Source organism: Mya arenaria, chromosome 9 (genome assembly GCF_026914265.1).
Source record: "Mya arenaria isolate MELC-2E11 chromosome 9, ASM2691426v1".
Classification (NCBI taxonomy): domain Eukaryota; kingdom Metazoa; phylum Mollusca; class Bivalvia; order Myida; family Myidae; genus Mya; species Mya arenaria.
In genome coordinates this window covers 63,638,435-63,660,206 of record NC_069130.1, presented here as the reverse complement: position 1 = coordinate 63,660,206, position 21,772 = coordinate 63,638,435, and the positions used below count along the sequence as shown (strand labels likewise).

At 39.0% G+C, this 21,772-nt stretch overlaps 1 protein-coding gene across 2 annotated transcripts in view; it reads right to left on the bottom strand.

The window, feature by feature from the left end:
- The window catches only part of LOC128202671 (uncharacterized), a 73,406-nt gene that overhangs the window by 19,797 nt on the left and 31,837 nt on the right, over positions 1 to 21,772 (bottom strand). Inside the window, exon 3 of one of the 2 annotated variants that reach the window (XM_052903712.1) lies at positions 10,270 to 10,386. In XM_052903712.1, coding sequence (XP_052759672.1) covers positions 10,270 to 10,386 — 117 coding nt within the window. The remainder of the gene's footprint in view (positions 1 to 10,269; positions 10,387 to 21,772) is intronic. The other variant, XM_052903713.1, reaches the window with a different exon arrangement.

The window sequence follows — 21,772 nt, the reverse complement described above, 5'->3', positions numbered from 1 at the left end:
TTAAATTTACCGAAAAAGATAAATAAATATCGAAAACAATGGTTTTTATGAAGGATACCGAGTTTAATCAGAAAGAAAGGTGCAGACAATACGGTATTTCTAAATTATGACACGATAGTAGATCACAGTAAATCTTTTAGCACTCGCCAATCATTTAATATTTTGCGTTTTCAGCTATTAAATAAACGGTTACAATCTTGTTATCAGTCATTGATATTTTCCATAAATGCATTTTTTAGTAAGTAGATAAATGTTTATAACCCAAAATTTATGTTTGTTATACATGTGTATGTATTGATTTTGAATAAGAGTGTTCGTTTAGGTCTTGATATTTCAAAGTTTTCAATATTTGCCTTTCCTTTTCTAGATTTGCTTTTACAACTCTTCCATTCCATTAAAACACAATGCATATGTTATTTTATTTACAGAGTATCGTAAACGTGTTTTTTCCATAACCACAGTTCTTATCATTTCAAATGTAAACCGTTTTAACCTTTTAAGAAGGAAAATTCGAAGACTCCTATTCTCCTGTTTTAAATATATCTGATCAAATGAGGAATGTAGTCTATGGCTTTTGAATTACCAGAAAAGCTGATACACTGTGTCATTAAAATGATAGAAAATTGCTGCTTGTATTTGAGTTTATTAACTCTATATAGCAACAGCCAGACCGATGCCTAAACAATCAACAAAGCAACTAGACCTTATCTCTGACAAAAGCACGTAACATGCTTCTGTCGTCCTCAGAAATATGCTGATGCCAAAAGCGTCGCGAACGGACGACAACATATTTAGAACTTGTTGATTCAGTAGACATTTCACATCACCTTCCGCAAACAAGAGTCTGTCACACGTCGCCAAGCAACCATATCGATATCGGTGGACATGAATTGACTATTAGCATCAAGGTGACAAGTGGACATTCCCCAATTACTGATCTCATCTACTCTTTCTGTTTTTTCTAGATAGAAGCTTCATCAGTGATCTTCTGGGCACATCATCGAATTACAGGAAAAATAAATAGGCAAGTTCGCCGTCAACCACATTAGATACTTTAAGATAGATTCGTTTCTTTTAAAATTATTGACAAACTATTTTAGGATTGTTAAATGTTTAAAGGGGCCATTTCACCGATTTTACGACGATTTAATGGAATATCACGGATTTTTGTTGAATTCTAAGGCAGTGCAGGAAATCGAATTTAACGTTGGAACATGCCGTAACCTTTCAGCCCTTTGTTTCAAAAACATTATCTTAACGCAAGCAAGACAAAGATATAGGTCGCGAATAATCGATCGTCTGCTGCGCTCGTCATCGTGTGTTAATAATAGAAATTGAAATATTTGCGGAAAGTTCAAATTTTATTTTATTATTGAAAGTAATTTGGTCTCAAATTTCGCGAAATGTGCTGTCCCCTTTATATGCTCTGAAACGCACAACAAACAGTTGACAACTTCACAATTAGCTCCTGTGAAATGGCTAAACTCATATGTTAGTGAATGTTAGTGAACATGCCATCTTAAATATCATATCATTCTAATCAGTATACTTATCAACCTATTGTATATCTAACAGCACGATGATTTAAAGATAGAACCTTCTCAATGAACTAGAAACAACCCACTGGGCGAACTCCACTGTCTGGAATGAGCTTGTATCACATATGGTGTGAATACGGCAAACGATATCAAATATTGAAAGCGACAAATTGAATTGTTGTGATACAGTATGACATTAATTGCGAGCACTAGCAGATAGCCAGACTGGTAGCTGTAGATTAAACTGGTTGTCGTAGTTTCTTTTATAAAGTGATAGAAATTGTGACATGAATTGTATACACAGCAAAATAAAATGGTAATATAAATTTTAACAAAACTTTTGTCAAAAAGTAGTCTTAAGGCCGTGTGTATACATATTAGAGAGATATAAAAGCCTTTCAGCATTTACATGTACGTTTTTTGGTTTTAAATACTAGCAAATGAACGGAAGGAAAATGGACTATTGAAATTAAAACTTATTAAATCTGGCTTACAGTTCAGTAACATATCCTGTTAGTTTTGAGCAAAAACGAAACGTAATATACATTAATACATTAATTAACGGCTGTCCTCAAATCACTATCAGTATACAATAATAATTTGTGTAACGGAAATGTCCGCAGTATGATATTTAAGTAAAATCAACAAAGGGTCGATATATCACCCAATAAAGGGTCGATATATCACCCAATAAAGGGTCGATATATCACCCAATAACACAATGTTTCCTTTTTACACTTCTGTAACGCATGCGCCAATAAACATTAGTTAAACCGAAGCCCTTTGAACACAATTGGTTAAACCGAAGCACTTGGAACACACTTGGTTCAACCGAAGCACTTTGAACATAATTGGTTAAACCGAAGCACTTTGAATACAATGGTTAAATCGACGCACTTTGAACACAATGGTTAAACCGAAGCACTTTGAACACACTTAGTTAAACCGACACATTTTAAACATAATTGGTTAAAGCGACGCACTTTGAAAACAATTAGTTAAACCGACGCATTTTGAACATAATTGGTTAAACCGACGCACTTTGAACACAATGTGTTAAACCGACGCACTTTGAACACAATGTGTTAAACCGACGCACTTTAAACACAATTGGTTAAACCGAAGTACTTTGATCATTACCCGTCCTGCGATAGAACGCCAGCTCATACAGGAAATTCAATTAGAAGTCCAGCTCAGGAAATACTCCAGATCAAGCGCAATCACAGACATTCAAATCAATTATGAACAACTGTGTTGCAGGCAGACGTATTTTCCAGGAACACTCTCGACATTGGATTCCTGTCTGTGTCTCTTGTTACTACCTCCACAACGGGAGGCGGTGCCATTTGTGAATGGGAGAGACATAAACACAAGTGCAAGACCGAGAGTCAGTACCAAGGGAAGTAACTGCAGAGCGTAAAGCAACGCCAAGGGAAGGAAGTCAGAAGGACTTCAACAAAGGCGATACAAGAGGTAGTTTGTGGCAGAACTACCGGCTTTTGAATATAATTTGAAACTTACGATGTCTTGTTTTTAACAGGAAAATGATCAATCCTTTACATCTTTATGTTAAGAAGAGGTGTCAAATTACGCTCCAGTCGTTCTTTATTAATACAGGTTTAAGTCAATAAATAAAACGATAACAAAATTCCCGTAAACGTAACACTAATATAATGGGACATTTATGATAGGGGGTCATAGATGTATAGACACGATCAGTTATGTCAAATCGATATTTATTTATTTTTAAATCAGGCTTTCGAAAAACTTACATAATTATATCCATGTCCACAATGTTAAATCCATGTCCACCATTATATATCTTTAATAACGGTTCAAAGTTCAACATTTAGTTTATTCGTACACAAGCCTCCCGTCTATATATAAACACGGACACATAATTGAATTGGAGACATATTGTGTTTGGCCACCCCACTCTCCCCATGTGAGCGTACTTGACGTGATGCAGACCACCAGAAAAGCGTTTTGTCGTAATATTCCAATTTGTTATATGCCTGCCTAATTAATTATTCCTTTTCATTTTTCGGTTTCAATTTGATTTAAATTTACCGCCATCTGTCAAATGCGCGTATGAATTTGAATGTGTTATTATACGTAGGTTTGTGTAATGAAGTCAAGGGAGGCTACTACAGCGAACCGATCAGAAGTTACAAAATTAACTTTATTGAGCAAAATAAGAACAATATTTTATGTTTTAGCAAAATTAACAAATTTCTCATACGAAAACAATTATTAAATGTCACAGCACAAAAAATAACAAAACAACGGTACTTATTTCACGAGTATACACTACATATTCTGTAGACGTAACGCAGCCATTTTTAACAAAGAAAATATTCGTGGGATTTATTGATGATCATAATATGCAGAATTGAGCGAAGTTCGTGAGTCAATCGCTATATCTATTGATGACGCGATCTCGCCTTCTTCTTTGTATTGGCGAGCTTCTCATATTTATGAAAATAAACATGGTTAATGCAACAATTTATGAACTTCGAAATGGCAAGCAACTAGGCCACTGAAGTAGCTGTCTAGATAGATTGGAAGTGTTCTCTGCTTCGTGCTTTTCCTCGTGGTTCTTTGAAGAACATGAGAACCATGTTCCTGAATATTTACATGCTTCTGGAGCGTGAGTAAAGTTAGATAGATTAATGTATTTAAAAGTGACAGGTTTTACCAGTTTTTTTGTCACACTATTTTTAGCAACGCGAAAGTAGTTCCGAGATTACACACGGTACTCGCATGATACGGAATCAGAAATCGACAGTATCATGATGCGGATTTTTCAATACGGTATGCTGTATTTTCATTGTTGGATATCGAAAAGGAATTTGATAGACATATAATAAATACGTATATTATAGGCATGATCGTTAGTGTAGCAAATATATGTACACTTAGTTTAACACGAACTCGTGGTAATTTCAAATAAAGATTTACATCAACATGTTCCCTCTTCAAAGACATAGTAGTATATAAGTAAAGCCTTTGTTTCGTGTAAATACCTTAATCTGTGCCCAGTTTCAGTAAGAATCGAAAGGCCCAAATCGAAACTTTCCAGTCGTAACCCCGTTATTGGCGTAAACTGCGATTCAATAACATATCGTAAGAACGCTTGTCGTATAAATTATGCCCAATACTCTGCGATTGCTTGAGGACGTTTAAGCAGAGTAATGGTTACGACTAAGGTATCTTACTGAAACAGGGCCGCGTTTCTATAAAGATCGTGAGCCTAAAAAACCGTCAATTTCCAGGCGTAGCCTCGTTTTCGGCGTAAACTGCTTTTGAATAAAACCATCGTAAAAACATTCATCGTATGAATTCTGCCCGGAACTTTACATATCAAATTGAATGACAACCCAGGACCTTAATAGGTCTTAACTTTATATAACTCCATTGATTGAAAGCGTCAAAAGATGATTGAAATCACAACTTCTTTTGAATCGCGAGTGGGAAAATAAAACACAATGAACTTATGGCAGGGAAATTGGATCATTGTCACTCGCCAATCGATCCAGGAATTGGAACGACCCGGGATGATTAAAGATGGGGGATTCTGAGTTCAATAGTGACACGGTGAAGCTTTGTAGTCGCTGTACATTACCTTAATAAGTTGTTAAGTAAATAAATGTAGGAAAACAGTATAAATGAAACATAAAGATGTTGTTTGTATTTGAACACTTTTTCGGTTCACAGTTTTCATATCAGGGCATCTGACGTATACGGTGTTGGACAATAGTACTACATTTCAAACCTATTGTACATCCTGCCCAGAAATCTAGCCCAGCGACTTATAATGCATGATTTACATCCAATAAAATGGTAACTAAGAAACAAGGCTGACGCAAAAGGATTGCCCATGTCAGCGTGATGGCATTGCTAATACAATTTGGGGGGTGGAGTAAACCAACTAAGCATAAATACGAATGGGGAAAACTCTAGAAATACTCATGCATTGATAACTGTTTTGTCAACTACGAATCTATTTAAGAAACGACATGACAATAATGGAAATGTAATTATAGCGTGTCAGTGATGTTCCATTCAATCCTCTGTTACAGTATCTAAAATAGGCATTCAGTATGTAAGGTGGCTGGAGCCGTTCTACTTTTGCCGAAAACATATATTGTAACATTGTAATACATTCCATTTCAGCTCGTTTTTGTTTAGAATCAATCTATCACTGTATTCGACTGTTTGAACATTTACATATATATCTTTACAATCGGACGAACACAAAAGTATCGCATTTTACATATTGCATGCCCCTCGTACATTACATGCTGAATGCCACTCGTATATTAAATATTGAATGCCCCTCGTACATTACAAATTGCATGCCCCTCGTACATAACATGCTGAATACCCCTCGTATATTAAATATTGAATGCCCCTCGTACATAACAAATTGCATGCCCCTCGTACATTACATGCTGAATGCCCCTCGTATATTAAATATTGAATGCCCCTCGTACATTACATGCTGAATACCCCTCGTATATTAAATATTGAATGCCCCTCGTACATTACAAATTGCATGCCCCTCGTACATAACATGCTGAATACCCCTCGTATATTAAATATTGAATGCCCCTCGTACATAACAAATTGCATGCCCCTCGTACATAACATGCTGAATACCCCTCGTATATTAAATATTGAATGCCCCTCGTACATAACAAATTTCATGCCCCTCGTACATTACATGCTGAATACCCCTCGTATATTAAATATTGAATGCCCCTCGTACATAACAAATTGCATGCCCCTCGTTCATAACATTAGTATTGAATGTCCCTCATACATTACATATTGAATGCCCCTCGTACATTACATATTGAATGCCCCTCTTACATTACATACTGAATTCCCCCCGTACATTACATACTGAATGCCCCTCGCCCTCGTACATAACATACTGAATGCCCCTCGCCCTCGTACATTACATATTGAATGCCACTCGCCCTTGTACATTACATACTGAATGCCCCTCGCCCTCGTTCATTACATACTGAATGCCCTTCGCCCTCGTACATTACATACTGAATGCCCCTCGCCCTCGTACATTACATACTGAATGCCCCTCGCCCTCGTACATTACATACTGAATGCCCCTCGTACATTACATATTGAATGCCCCTTGTACATTACATACTGAATGCCCCTCGACCTCGTTCATAACATACTGAATGCCCCTCGCCCTCGTACATTACATACTGAATGCCCCTCATACATTACATGCTGAATGCCCCTCGTATATTAAATATTGAATGCCCCTCGTACATTACATGCTGAATACCCCTCGTATATTAAATATTGAATGCCCCTCGTACATTACAAATTGCATGCCCCTCGTACATAACATGCTGAATACCCCTCGTATATTAAATATTGAATGCCCCTCGTACATAACAAATTGCATGCCCCTCGTACATAACATGCTGAATACCCCTCGTATATTAAATATTGAATGCCCCTCGTACATAACAAATTTCATGCCCCTCGTACATTACATGCTGAATACCCCTCGTATATTAAATATTGAATGCCCCTCGTACATAACAAATTGCATGCCCCTCGTACATAACATTAGTATTGAATGTCCCTCATACATTACATATTGAATGCCCCTCGTACATTACATATTGAATGCCCCTCTTACATTACATACTGAATTCCCCCCGTACATTACATACTGAATGCCCCTCGCCCTCGTACATAACATACTGAATGCCCCTCGCCCTCGTACATTACATATTGAATGCCACTCGCCCTTGTACATTACATACTGAATGCCCCTCGCCCTCGTTCATTACATACTGAATGCCCTTCGCCCTCGTACATTACATACTGAATGCCCCTCGCCCTCGTACATTACATACTGAATGCCCCTCGTACATTACATACTGAATGCCCCTCGTACATTACATATTGAATGCCCCTTGTACATTACATACTGAATGCCCCTCGACCTCGTTCATAACATACTGAATGCCCCTCGCCCTCGTACATTACATACTGAATGCCCCTCATACATAACATACTGAATGCCCCTCGCCCTCGTACATTACATACTGAATGCCCCTCGCCCTCGTACATTACATACTGAATGCCCCTCGCCCTCGTACATTACATACTGAATGCCCCTCGCCCTCGTACATTACATACTGAATGCCCCTCATACATAACATACTGAATGCCCCTTGCCCTCGTACATTACATACTGAATGCCCCTCATACATAACATACTGAATGCCCCTCGCCCTCGTACATTACATACTGAATGACATTCGTGAATAACATATTGAACGCTCCTCTTATATTTCAAACTGAACGCCCCTCGTTTATACTGCAGCGTTTTCTCCTCTCAAACATTCACGGGCTGTTTCCGAGAATTAACACAACCTATCCGGGAAGGAGAATTTGAAAAATGCTGAAAATCACGTACACTGAACCAACCCAACTTCGACTAAGAATCAAATCAATAAAAGCTGATTAGCACGTATCCCTTGTTGATTAACAAGCGCTGCACACAACACAACTTGATCATCTCAAGGAGATGTTTCAAGAACTTAGTTTAATTTCGGCAAGAATAGTATATGGTTGTACAACCTTGTAGCAGGAACGAGGTTTAATTATAAAAAAGTTAAACATTAAATAAATATATTCAAGTAATAAATGTTATGTAAAACATAAAATGTTTTTAAACACAATGATTTGCAGAGGAAATGTTTCGAAAAGAGTACTGGGTTTGTCGTTGTTCAATATATAATATGTATTGAGAAGACACGGTTTGTGTACTATATGTCAAACCTTGGAATTCTTCATCGAAAGTAACACAGACTCCGTGTTGCGAATTTCAGCAGTGCATATACATGTAGAGCACTCTTAAAGCAAATGAGAAAGGGACGTAACTGAGTATGGGACATTACCGAGGTGCGTATACATACAGAGTCGCAATAAAATTCAATTAAGGCAAAATACTGGGGAAATCGAACGACATGCAATATACTTTAATATAAAAATTAGTTGCCTAGCAACCATACCACTTACAATATTCGCAATGCAGAATGCAAATGTATTTGAAATGATGGAACTATCTGATAACATTCAGTAGGAAGTTATATCAATAACCTAACTCTGATATGACCATAATAAAGGGTATACTGTCTAAATGAAGACAGAAATGACCAGGATAAAATAGTGCCTAATACAAAATGTCTTAATATTTCATCTATTGATCTTTACTAATTAATTATACAATACAACTACAGGGACTACAGTTCAGTTATGAAACATGTAAGCAGAAATCTTGTTTTAATAAGTCATATAATGTTTTACCTTCCACTCGACCTATTTAGCATTGGCCAGGTTGGCTAAGAGTCTATCTGTGTTGATCTGGGGCCATATTCAATAAACAACTTAGATCAATCTTAAATTTAAGAGTAAAATCTAAGCTTTTTGATTGGAATGTAAAACAAATTGACCAATCAACTGATTGGAATCACTGAGGCATGTCTAAGGAAAAGGATAAAAAACTATATTGAATACAGCCCCTGGCCGTATGCATGTCAGAAACACGTACATGTTGACAAAAACGTTTGTATTTCCAGTTCAGTTTCAACAACAAAGGTTGAAAGAGATTACATTTGCCTCATCGACCTCCTCTTTAATCCGAAACTTTACATGGATATTTTTGTTATTAAGTATATGTGCTGAAACTTTGGGGATAAAAATCATGGTAAAACCCAAGGTCTTGCAAAGACTGGTTATGTACGGCGTCGCTGATCTGCCTATTTGGATAATGAAATATGCAAAATTAATAAGATTGTCAGCAGATATCTGCAAAAAAGACATGATAGTAAGATTGCTAAAGGGAGGATACTCTATTTTCTGTTGGTAAGATGTCGCTCGGCTTTATTGCTGATGAATGCCAATACTGGTCACAAGCATGTTGTCCTGTAGGAGAGACAACTAGGCAGTAAACCTTATCGTATGTTAGTCTTCTTTCCCTGCTGCTACATAAAGTATATGATAGCATATATAACTATTGATGTTCCGGTGAGGGCCAGATATGATATCCAATAAAAGGCCATGCATGTAACACAGGCTAGTGCTGTTTCGTCTGAGACTGTATACAGTAATACTAAAGGGATGCAGGAGCGACAACAGTCACGGAAGTAAGCTGAAACTGAGGAACGTTTTGTATCCCTTGAAAACAATATTATGTATCCATCTTAGCCACTTGATCTGCAAACTAAATTTGAATAATAACAGTTACATTCTTCAAGACAAAACAATCGTTTTCCAACAGATATCACACTAAGAAATAGCACATTGATAATTTTAAATACCCGAAAAGAACCTACGACACTACCAACACATACATATGTGTTTCCAAACCTCTCTACTATGTAAGTAGTGTTGTTTGTTATACGAAATTTAAACGCGTATGTGGAACATGATGTCATATGTTACAATATTCAATTATTATATAAGTACATGCATTGAATTGTATTAATTAAGAAATACCTGGCATGTAGTTACTGTTCCGGAACAAGTGTTTTACACGTATACATTTGTATTGCATACAAAAAACATCTTTTTAAATCAAAATGCGATACAATGCATTTACTGATTTTACAATAAGAAGTCTACATATTTAAGCACGTATTGAGAAGTTTGTTATAGTTCATGTAACTTTACTCACCCCTGCCAGTAGCGGACTCGCCACACGTCTCCTCTATGTGGTTATTCGTGATGAGCGGGCGGCACCGGAACCACAACCCCTCCTGCACGTAGTGGCGCGGGACTGTAAACATAGCCACTGATAAGATTAACGGTGACACACCTGTCAGGTACCGTAATGAAGGGGAACATGCAAAATACAGTCATTGAACAGCAAAACACATATTATAAACATACAGCGAGTAAGGATATCTAGGGAACTGCCAACAAAGACACTGATAAAATTTCACATCTATCAGGTATTATATTATACCAATCTGACATATAAACGTCGTGGGCTCTGTATACCAAGAAGAGTGAAACCAAATTCATTGACCCAAATTATGTTGCTAATGATGCAGAGGGTAACTTGGCCACTGATAAGGTGTTAGGTGAGCTCGAATCCGAAAAGGACATAATTAATTATATTTGACGTATACCAACGAAGTCATAGAAGACAATTACATTAATATAACGTGAATTCAACTTGTCACATCATTTGATCTACAAACTTATACATGTTTGGTTTAACATAAAAATAGTTCTTAATGTATTGTTGGTAATCTAATGTACTTCAACTATTAGTTTACCGGTTTAAAACCCTACTTCTAGTCTTGTCATTGCCCCACGTTTGCTTGAATGTATATTTCACTTTATAAACTGACAAATGTATTAACATCATATATCAATGGATTATCAAAACATATGCATAGCCATGCTTAGAATATCATTTACATCATTTACCTGATTCCGTTTACCATTTGGCAATTTTAACAGACATATTATGTATTTCCTTGATTATAACGTTATCTCTTTCAACAACTTTGGACCAATACCTTAAAAAACTATTTTGCAATTCTTTATGAATACGCTCGATTTCTTTTGATTTTCCGTATCCCCAAACCTCCGATCCATACGTTATATTGAGCCAACAAAGGCATCTCATAATTGACAACCTATGTTTGGCATGATATCATATTTATTGCATTTACCTCATAATATATATAGTGCCTTTAAGGCTTTTCTAACTAAGTGTTCACAGTTTATTACAAATGCACCCATGTAGTTAAAACAGTCCCCAAATAATACACTGACAAATTCAATTCAATTTTTTTTGTATATAATTATACATCTCAACTTCCACTCCTTAAATTAACTGCCTTTCGGCATTTGCGGTAATCACCCGATGGACGCAACATCGTCGGATATGTTCGGATCCATATACTTTGACCAGCCCAATTGGCTTCATACCCCGATACTGACATCAATCCCGCAATTCATTCCTTAAATTAACACTTTTCATTTTTAACATGCTACCTCTTTTACGAAATACCATGGCTTTTGTAATCACATTTACATTTTATCAACTGAAATGACATGTTTTATTTAATATGCCGTACATGTTTTTGGTAAATCACCAGTAAGACGTTATAGATTTAACCAGGTACATAAGTCGACATCTCATCAGAGACTAGGCCAGTTTTCAAGCTATACTTGCGAACACTAAGCTGGTTAATGTTAATAAAAAGCGGTATTCCAGCTACACCGGGCCTGTCCATCTCTGAGTTGAAATAAGATATTTCCAAACTGGTTTCTTTTGTATCCCTGTTGCATCGAAGCGCATACACTGCAAGCGGGGAACCAAATCGTTAACGTTCGTTACAAACACCTTTACTGAATGCATTGGTACGTTAATCTCATAAATTCAAACAAATACTTCCCCAATAGTCAGAGCCGTACTTGTACCTCGTTAAGTGGTCAACATTATATTTTGTCCTATGAAAATGCAGTAAATATTAAGTTTCCCAATACATTTACTTAAATAAATCAGCAGTCACCGTTATTCATTCTAGAGAGGTGAACAGGTAGTCTAAAATAATAGACGTGTTATACGGGATTCTTTCAATCCCTAATCCTTGTATTTTGTGAAGTATTGTATGTTTAAAATAGATGATAAGGTTTTATATTCATATTTTGCCATGTAAGTACAAGCTATTTTGCACAAAACAAGCATTAAACACATGATCTACCTTTCCAATAAAACGAAACTTGACTGACACGGACAACAATTATGCCAAGCGGAACAACTCGACCAATCGTAATAACTCGGCCACCTCCGACAAGCTTCGTGATAGACCTCGTAAAACAATCGTAACAACTCGCCATGACCGAAGTGCTCCGATTGTTGTAAAACTGTGAACTGCAGCCTTGCGTTATGTTTTGACAGAATGAAATGAAGAAAACCCCATCAAACTCATAATTATTCGTTGGATATTTTTTGTATACGGAACTAATATAAGATAACATTATCTAGTAATCTTTCTTATTTTTTATGATATTTTATGGACCCATATGCTTTACCCCGGAATCCCGATCGGAACAACTACCCACTTTTGGTACAAAACAATTTGTACGTGAGGGATTTGCCATATCAAAAATCGTAAAAAAAATCCGTCAACGTACAATTATTTGGACTAGGTGAACAGGTAGAAATAAAACAGTGACCAACCCATTTAAAGGATATTTTACACAATATATATAACGTAGACTTCTGAAAGCTTAAAGATTGTTAGTATGTACATTCACAAAATAAATGGTTAATCGACTGTGTCGTATCTAGCCATTTATTCGTGTAAGTAAATCGTAGTGCAAACAAGCTAAAGAGTACAGCAATGAAATGGCAATCATAAGTACTAAGCTTTATCATTGAGAATTTCAACTTTCACGGGTGTTTCAAGGTCCGTCTTCTGCCACTCATCCGATACACACTCCCTGCGTCAGATTGACAGATGTGTCAGTCAATGCGGTTGTATTCTTAGTCTTGCTCACTCCGCCCATTCTTAATCATTAATATGTTACTTCATGTCATATACTTAAATCTTAACTTTTAGGTAATGAAAGAAGGAGTCAGATACTAGACAACAAACAGTACATGTACAAACGAAATATTCCCTATCTCGAACCTCACAGACATATCATCATTCTAAAGGAAACATTGCGCTAGTTATTGATTCCCCAAATGTTTATTTTCTCTGCTAAGTTAGACTTAAGTGCCATCTGTTTTGGTGAAAGGAATGTTTCTTCTAACGTTATGTCACATCCATTATTTCTGCGTGAGGGTTTCAAATATCACAGATAGAAAGCGTCCAATCTTTAGTGTGAGTTATTTGTTGTTAAGTAACATGACGGAAGCACTAATTTGAGAATAATTTTAATGTAAAAAGACTCATTGTTGACTTCATTAATTTAGTTAAGCCATGTGTAGAAAAGAACTCATAGTCAATTTTGTAATTTAATGATGAAACTGCAATACAATGAAATATATGTAAATACAGTACATGTGGCTGCCATATTGACCAAAACACTTAAGTTTTTAGTACGAGTATCAAACTATTCAATATATGAAACAATTGCTTGGTTCTCTGTACAATCGCACTATAACTAATATTGCCTGTCATGCCGCTTACGAAGATCCCATCATTCTTAAGTGCAATGTTACCAGTGCCTTGGGTATTGATTCCCAAAATGCTATAACACGCTTGTGTGCAAAGAAACATTTCTTCGTACGTAATGTTGAACTTCTGTCACATCCAGTATGTCTTCGCGAGGCGCTCAATGATCAACGTCAAGTGTCTTAACCTGCCTCTGAGATAGTTGTTATTGAGTAAGAACTGTTGGGATCCCCGGAACAGAAGAATGTATAAAATATCTCAAGGCGTTTCACAATACGTCATGCAACTTACGTAATTACGGTCTAACTCATTAAGTATTTAACGCTTAGTAATTGAAATAAATATGCCTTCATGAAGTTTTCCACATATTGATACGTAAGATAAAATAACACGTTTGAAGTTGAGTGATTGTAAACTGTGAACTAGCCCCCCTCCCCTCTCTCCCCCCACAGCGTACTCCTGTTTCGGGTTTTCCCCTGACCGTTTCAAGGTGGTAATGGAACACTCTTTAATAAAGATATATCGTATCGATGCATGTGTAGTCCGTTGTAATGTTTGTCCAATGAAAAGGCAGTATTTTTCAAGATTTCCTTAACATTTGAGGTGAAGCGGTAGAAAAGAACGGTGACAGGGTAAATGGGCATTCTACACAATATTATGTAGAGTTGTTTGTGACGTTGTGTGTCTTACGTTGAGTGTGCCTTAGGCCTTAGCATTGCGCTTTTAAGCAGGATATTCGATCAGGTTTTGATTTACTGGCCTTTTCTATGTAATTGTCATTGTATTGTTATGGAAACTACACCAAACAAGAGACATTGAACGTATCACACAACGTAAAATAAAACACAGAGTGGCCCAACATGCATCTTCATTGATACATGTTTGGTATACCGCCTTTGAACAGTCAATGTAGGTTCGCTATAGGTTTCACCTAGTTGTATATTGTATAATAACTTTGTTGGTTTATAGCCCACTTTAGCAGTTCCTTTAGTGATAAAGCGTAGTATTGTATATTTGAAGAATTCTTGGTAACATGTCACGTGCCTCTATAATGATGATATTTGAAAAATTCCTTATAACATGTCACGTGCCACTACGACGATGCTATTTTAAGTTTCCCTAGTAACATGTCACGCGTATCTACAAAGATGATATTTAAAGTTTTTCTGGTAACATGTCACGCGTATCTACAAAGATGATATTTAAAGTTTTTCTGGTAACATGTCACTCGTATCTACAAAGATGATATTTAAAGTTTTTCTGGTAACATGTCACGCGTATCTACAAAGATGATATTTAAAGTTTTTCTGGTAACATGTCACGCGTATCTACAAAGATGATATTTAAAGTTTTTCTGGTAACATGTCACGCGTATCTACAAATATGATATTTAAAGTTTTTCTGGTAACATGTCACGCGTATCTACAAAGATGATATTCAAAGTTTTTCTGGTAACATGTCACGTGCCTCAACAAAGATGATATTCAAAGTTTTTCTGGTAACATGTTACGAGCCTGATGACATTTGAAGCATTGCTGGTAATCACGTCCCTCTGCAATGATGGTGTTTGAAGTATTCTTTTAACATGTCATATGCCTCTATAACGATATTTTTTGAAGAACTCCTGCACTTCAAACCAGTTTAATTAATTCTCATTGATTTTCAACAGCCATAAATTGAGAAATGGTGCAATTGAGAACATGACAGATGTCACCAATCTTAGGCCTTGGTTGTTCCGTTTTGGTTTTTTTTGTTATCAATTAAACATACTTCACCATTCAACTCACGTATTCATTTATAATTAATGTCACAACACAACTGAGCAGTTTCAATGCTTTAATTGTCTTCTCATTGTTTTTTTTCACGAAGCTCAACTCGAGGAGAAGTGGCAATTAAAGTAGTGCAATGGACACCACTCCGGGGACAAACAGTAGCGGAGATCGTGGCTAGAGGCACACAATGTGGGCAAACAGACACGAAGATCGTGGCTAGAGGCACAATGTGGTCAAACAGACACGAAGATCGTGGCTAGAGGCACAATGTGGTCAAACAGACACGGAGATCGTGGCTAGAGACACAATGTGGACAAACAGACATGAAGATCGTGGCTAGAGGCACAAGGTGGACAAACAGAAACGAAGATCGTGGCTAGAGGTACAAGGTGGACAAACAGAAACGACGATCGTTGCTAGAGGCACAATGTGGTCAAACAGACACGAAGATCGTGGCTAGAGACACAATGTGGACAAACAGACATGAAGATCGTGGCTAGAGGCACAATGTGGACAAACAGCCACGAAGATCGTGGCTAGAGGCACAAGGTGACAAACAGAAACGAAAATCGTGGCTAGAGGCACACAATGTGGACAAACAGACACGAATATCGTGGCTAGAGGCACACTGTGGACAAACAGTAACGACGATCGTTGCTAGAGGCACCAGGTGAACAAACAGTAACGAAGATCTTGGCTAGAGGCACAAAATGTGGACAAACAGACACGAAGATCGTGGCTAGAGGCACCAGGTGGATAAACAGTAACGAAGATCGTGGCTAGATACACAAGGTGGACAAACAGACACGAAGATCTTGCCTAGAGGCACAAGGTGGACAATCAGACATGAAGATCGTGACTAGATGCACAAGGTGGACGAAAGAAAAACGAAAATGTTAGCTAGAGGCACAAGGACAAACAGACACGAAGATCGTGGCTAGAGGCTCCAGGTGGATAAACAGTAACGAAGATCGTGGCTAGATGCACAAGGTGGACAAACAGACACGAAGATCTTGCCTAGAGGCACAAGGTGGACAATCAGACATGAAGATCGTGGCTAGGTGCACAAGGTGGACGAAAGAAAAACGAAAATGTTAGCTAGAGGCACAAGGTGGACAAACAGACACGAAGATCGTGGCTAGAGGCACCAGGTGGATAAACAGTAACGAAGATCGTGGCTAGATGCACAAGGTGGACAATCAGACACGAAGATCGTGGCTAGAGGCACCAGGTGGACAAACAGACACGAAGATCGTGGCTAGAGGCACACATGGTGGACAAACAGTAACGAAGATCGTGGCTAGAGGCACAAGGTGGACAAACAGTAACGAAGATCTTTGCTAGAGCCACAATGTGGCCTGACAGTAACGAAAATCGTGGCTAGAGGCACAGTGGCAAGAGCCACAAGGTGGACAAACAGTAACAAAGAGCTTACTAGAGGCACCAGGTGGATAAACAGTAACGAAGATCGTGGCTAGAGACACAAGGTGGACAAACAGACACGAAGATCGTGGCTAGAGACACAATGTGGACAAACAGACACGGAGATCGTGGCTAGAGACACAATGTGGATAAACATACACGGAGATCGTGGCTAGAGACACAAGGTGGACAAACAGACACGAAGATCGTGGCTAGAGACACAATGTGGACAAACAGACACGGAGATCGTGGCTAGAGACACAATGTGGATAAACATACACGAAGATCGTGGCTAGAGGCACACAAGGTAGACAAACAGACACGAAGATCGTGGCTAGAGGCACAATGTGGTCAAACAGACACGAAGATCGTTGCTAGAGGCACAATGTGGTCAAACAGACACGAAGATCGTGGCTAGAGACACAATGTGGACAAACAGACACGAAGATCGTGGCTAGAGGCACACAAGGTAGACAAACAGACACGAAGATCGTGGCTAGAGGCACAAGGTGGACAAACAGACACGAATATCGAGGCTAGAGGCACACTGTGGACAAAAAGTAACGACGATCGTTGCTAAAGGCACCAGGTGAACAAACAGTAACGAAGATCTTGGCTAGAGGCACAAAATGTGGACAAACAGACACGAAGATCGTGGCTAGAGGCACACTGTGGACAAACAGTAACGACGATCGTTGCTAGAGGCACCAGGTGAACAAACAGTAACGAAGATCTTGGCTAGAGGCACAAAATGTGGACAAACAGACAAGAAGATCGTTGCTAGGGGCACCAGGTGAACAAACAGTAACGAAGATCTTGGCTAGAGGCACACAATGTGGACAAACAGACACAAATATCGTGGCTAGAGGCACACTGTGGACAAACAGTAACGACGATCGTAGCTAGAGGCACCAGGTGAACAAACAGTAACGAAGATCTTGGCTAGAGGCACAAAATGTGGACAAACAGACACGAAGATCGTGGCTAGAGACACAAGGTGGATAAACAGTAACGGAGATTGTGGCTAGAGGCACAAGGTGGACAAACAGACACGAAGATCGTGGCTAGAGACACAATGTGGACAAACAGACACGAAGATCGTGGCTAGAGGCACAAGGTGGACAAACAGTAACGGAGATCGTGGCTAGACACACAATGTGGACAAACAGACACGGAGATCGTGGCTAGAGACACAATGTCGACAAACAGACACGGAGATCGTGGCTAGAGACACAAAGGTGGGCAACGTGGCTAGAGACACAAGGTGGACAAACAGTAACGAAGATCGTGGCTAGAGGCACACATGGTGGACAAACAGTAACGAAGATCGTGGCTGGAGGCACAAGGTGGACAAACAGTAACGATGATCTTTGCTAGAGCCACAATGTGGACTGACAGTAACGAAAATCGTGGCTAGATGCACAGTGGCAAGAGGCACAAGGTGGACAAACAGTAACAAAGATCGTAGCTAGAGGCACAAGGTGTGCAAACAGTAACGGAGATCGTGGCTAGAGACACAAGGTGGATAAACAGTAACGGAGATCGTGGCTAGAGGCACAAGGTGGACAAACAGTAATGGAGATCGTGGCTAGAGGCACAAAGTGGACAAACAGTAACGGAGATCGTGGCTAGAGGGACATGGTGGGCAAACAAAAACGAATATCGTGGCTAGAGGCACACTGTGGACAAACAGTAACGACGATCGTTGCTAAAGGCACAAGGTGGACAAACAGTAACGGAGATCGTGGCTAGAGGCACAAAGTGGACAAACAGTAACGGAGATCGTGGCTAGAGGCACATGGTGGGCAAACAGTAACGGAGATCGTCGCTAGAGGCACATGGTGGGCAAACAGTAACGGAGATCGTTGCTAGAGTCACAAGGTGGACAAACAGTAACGGAGATCGAGGCTAGAGGCACAAGGTGGACAAACAGACACGAAGATCTTGCCTAGAGGCACAAGGTGGACAAACAGTAACGGAGATCGTGGCTAGAGTCACAAGGTGGACAAACAGTAACGGAGATCGTGGCTAGAGGCACAAAGTCGACAAACAGACACGAAGATCTTGCCTAGAGGCACAAGGTGGACAAACAGACACGAAGATTGTGGCTAGAGGTACAAGGTTGACAAACAGACACGAAGATCGTGGCTAGAGGCACACTGTGGACAAACAGACACGAAGATTGTGGCTAGAGGTACAAGGTGGACAAACAGACACGAAGATCGTGGCTAGAGGTACAAGGTGGACAAACAGACACGAAGATCGTGGCTAGATGTACAATGTGGACAATCAGACACAAAGATCGTGGCTAGAGGCACAAGATGGACAAACAGACACGAAGATTGTGGCTAGAGTTACAAGGTGGACAATCAGACACGAAGATTGTGGCTAGACACACAAGGTGGACAATCAGACACGAAGATTGTGGGTAGAGGCACACTGTGGACAAACAGACACGAAGATTGTGGCTAGAGGTACAATGTGGACAATCAGACACGAAGATCTTGGCTAGACGCACAAGGTGGACAATCCGACAGGAAGATTGTGGCTAGAGGTACAAGGTGGACAATCAGACACAAAGATCGTGGCTAGAGGCACAAGATGGACAAACAGACACGAAGATTGTGGCTAGAGTTACAAGGTGGACAATCAGACACGAAGATTGTGGCTAGACACACAAGGTGGACAGTCAGACACGAAGATTGTGGGTAGAGGCACACTGTGGACAAACAGACACGAAGATTGTGGCTAGAGGTACAATGTGGACAATCAGACACGAAGATCGTGGCTAGACGCACAAGGTGGACAATCCGACAGGAAGATTGTGGCTAGAGGTACAAGGTGGACAAACAGACACGAAGATCGTGGCTAGAGGTACAATGTGGACAACCAGACACGAAGATCGTGGCTAGAGGTACAATGTGGACAATCAGACACGAAGATCGTGGCTAGACGCACAAGGTGGACAATCCGACAGGAAGATTGTGGCTAGAGGTACAAGGTGGACAAACAGACACGAAGATCGTGGCTAGAGGTACAATGTGGACAATCAGACACGAAGATCGTGGCTAGAGGCACAAGATGGACAAACAGACACGAAGATTGTGGCTAGAGTTACAAGGTGGACAATCAGACATGAAGATTGTGGCTAGACACACAAGGTGGACAATCAGACACGAAGATTGTGGGTAGAGGCACACTGTGGACAAACAGACACGAAGATTGTGGCTAGAGGCATAAGATGGACAAACAGACACGAAGATTGTGGCTAGAGGTTCAATGTGGACAATCAGACACGAAGATCGTGGCTAGACGCACAAGGTGGACAATCCGACAGGAAGATTGTGGCTAGAGGTACAAGGTGGACAATCAAACACGAAGATCGTGGCTAGATGCACAAGGTTTAGGCCTTATGAACACTCAACAAGAGACACACAACATGACAAAAAGGAAATGAAAGACACAAGCATCAAAAAATCCGAATTACTTCACGTTACGGTTAGATGAACAGTCCGCGGAACAGGAGGTCCCAGAAGAATTAAACACCTTTTTGACTACTCAACTTTGCCTTTGTTTTATAGTTTGTTTTGGTACCAATTCAATATGTTTCATCACACAACTCACGTTATCATCTATTATTCATGTCACAACACTGTATTGGACTATTCAAGGATAAAATGCGACCAGGGATGTTAGCCTACGCAGTACAAGATAATGAAACGATAAAACAGATACCATTATCGTAAGCTGTAATTCCGCTGCAGCCTCTATTAAGTTGCATGTTTATTCTGTTCAGAATGTATCGTAAATAACACCTCTTCATTATTGCAAACACCTAGATATGAGGAGCATTGAATATTCACCATCCCTTGAACGGACCATTGACTGAGCGTATACGTGTAGGACATGTTCCCGTTACGTGCGTGGATACAACCCAATACAATAACGTCGACATTTCTCACGAAAGTAGCATGATACATGTAACTTCCGCAATACATTTTCCTTGAATGAACTGCATAACATGACGATATGGACTTTACTATAAAGTTTACATGCGTAGTAAATTTAAGTGTGTTTTAATTACAAAATGAGACACCTTTCACTTATCCTTTACAACACCGTATCGTCAAATAGCACATCCGTTGCTATGGTTTCACTGCTCATGTCGTATTTCCTGCCCCTTCGTACAAGAACATTAATTAAATCATATGTTTTGTCAATAAGTAATAGTAGAATTAAAATTCTCGTCTGATAGCATATGGCAGAACATTGTAAAAAGGTGTTTCTGTCCAACCAGACACGGCCCGGCTCCCCCAGCAATTTCATTTGGAAGACGCAGGTAGCAAACTTTAGCTTGTTCCAGAATCATAGAGGAAATTGGGCTATTGTATTAACGAAATTCGAATGTACATTTGAATACTAGGCGAGATCACAAATCAAATTAAAGTTTCAATATTGTAATTAAAGTAAACTTAACGTTAACGGTTGAACTCAAATGTTTGAGATAACAATCAAGAAAAAAATATTCAAAAAATCGATCGTACGACCAGCTCGTTAAAATGATGGCCCTTCTTTTTTGTATTCTTTACACTTCATTCAAATACTGTTGTAAAGAACTTGCACATTAAACAAAGGTCTCTCGAGATTTCTTCAATGTATTGACAATGTTTTGCTCGGGTTGATATGAGAGAACACACGCTCTTTTAATTACTATTTCAATAATGCCTTTCAACTTTGGAATTTCAATTATAAAATATTCAAAAGTACTTAAATGACAAAATAAAAAAGAACCTGTTTATCTAGCCATCGACCAGTTTCCAACATGGCATCATGATAGACC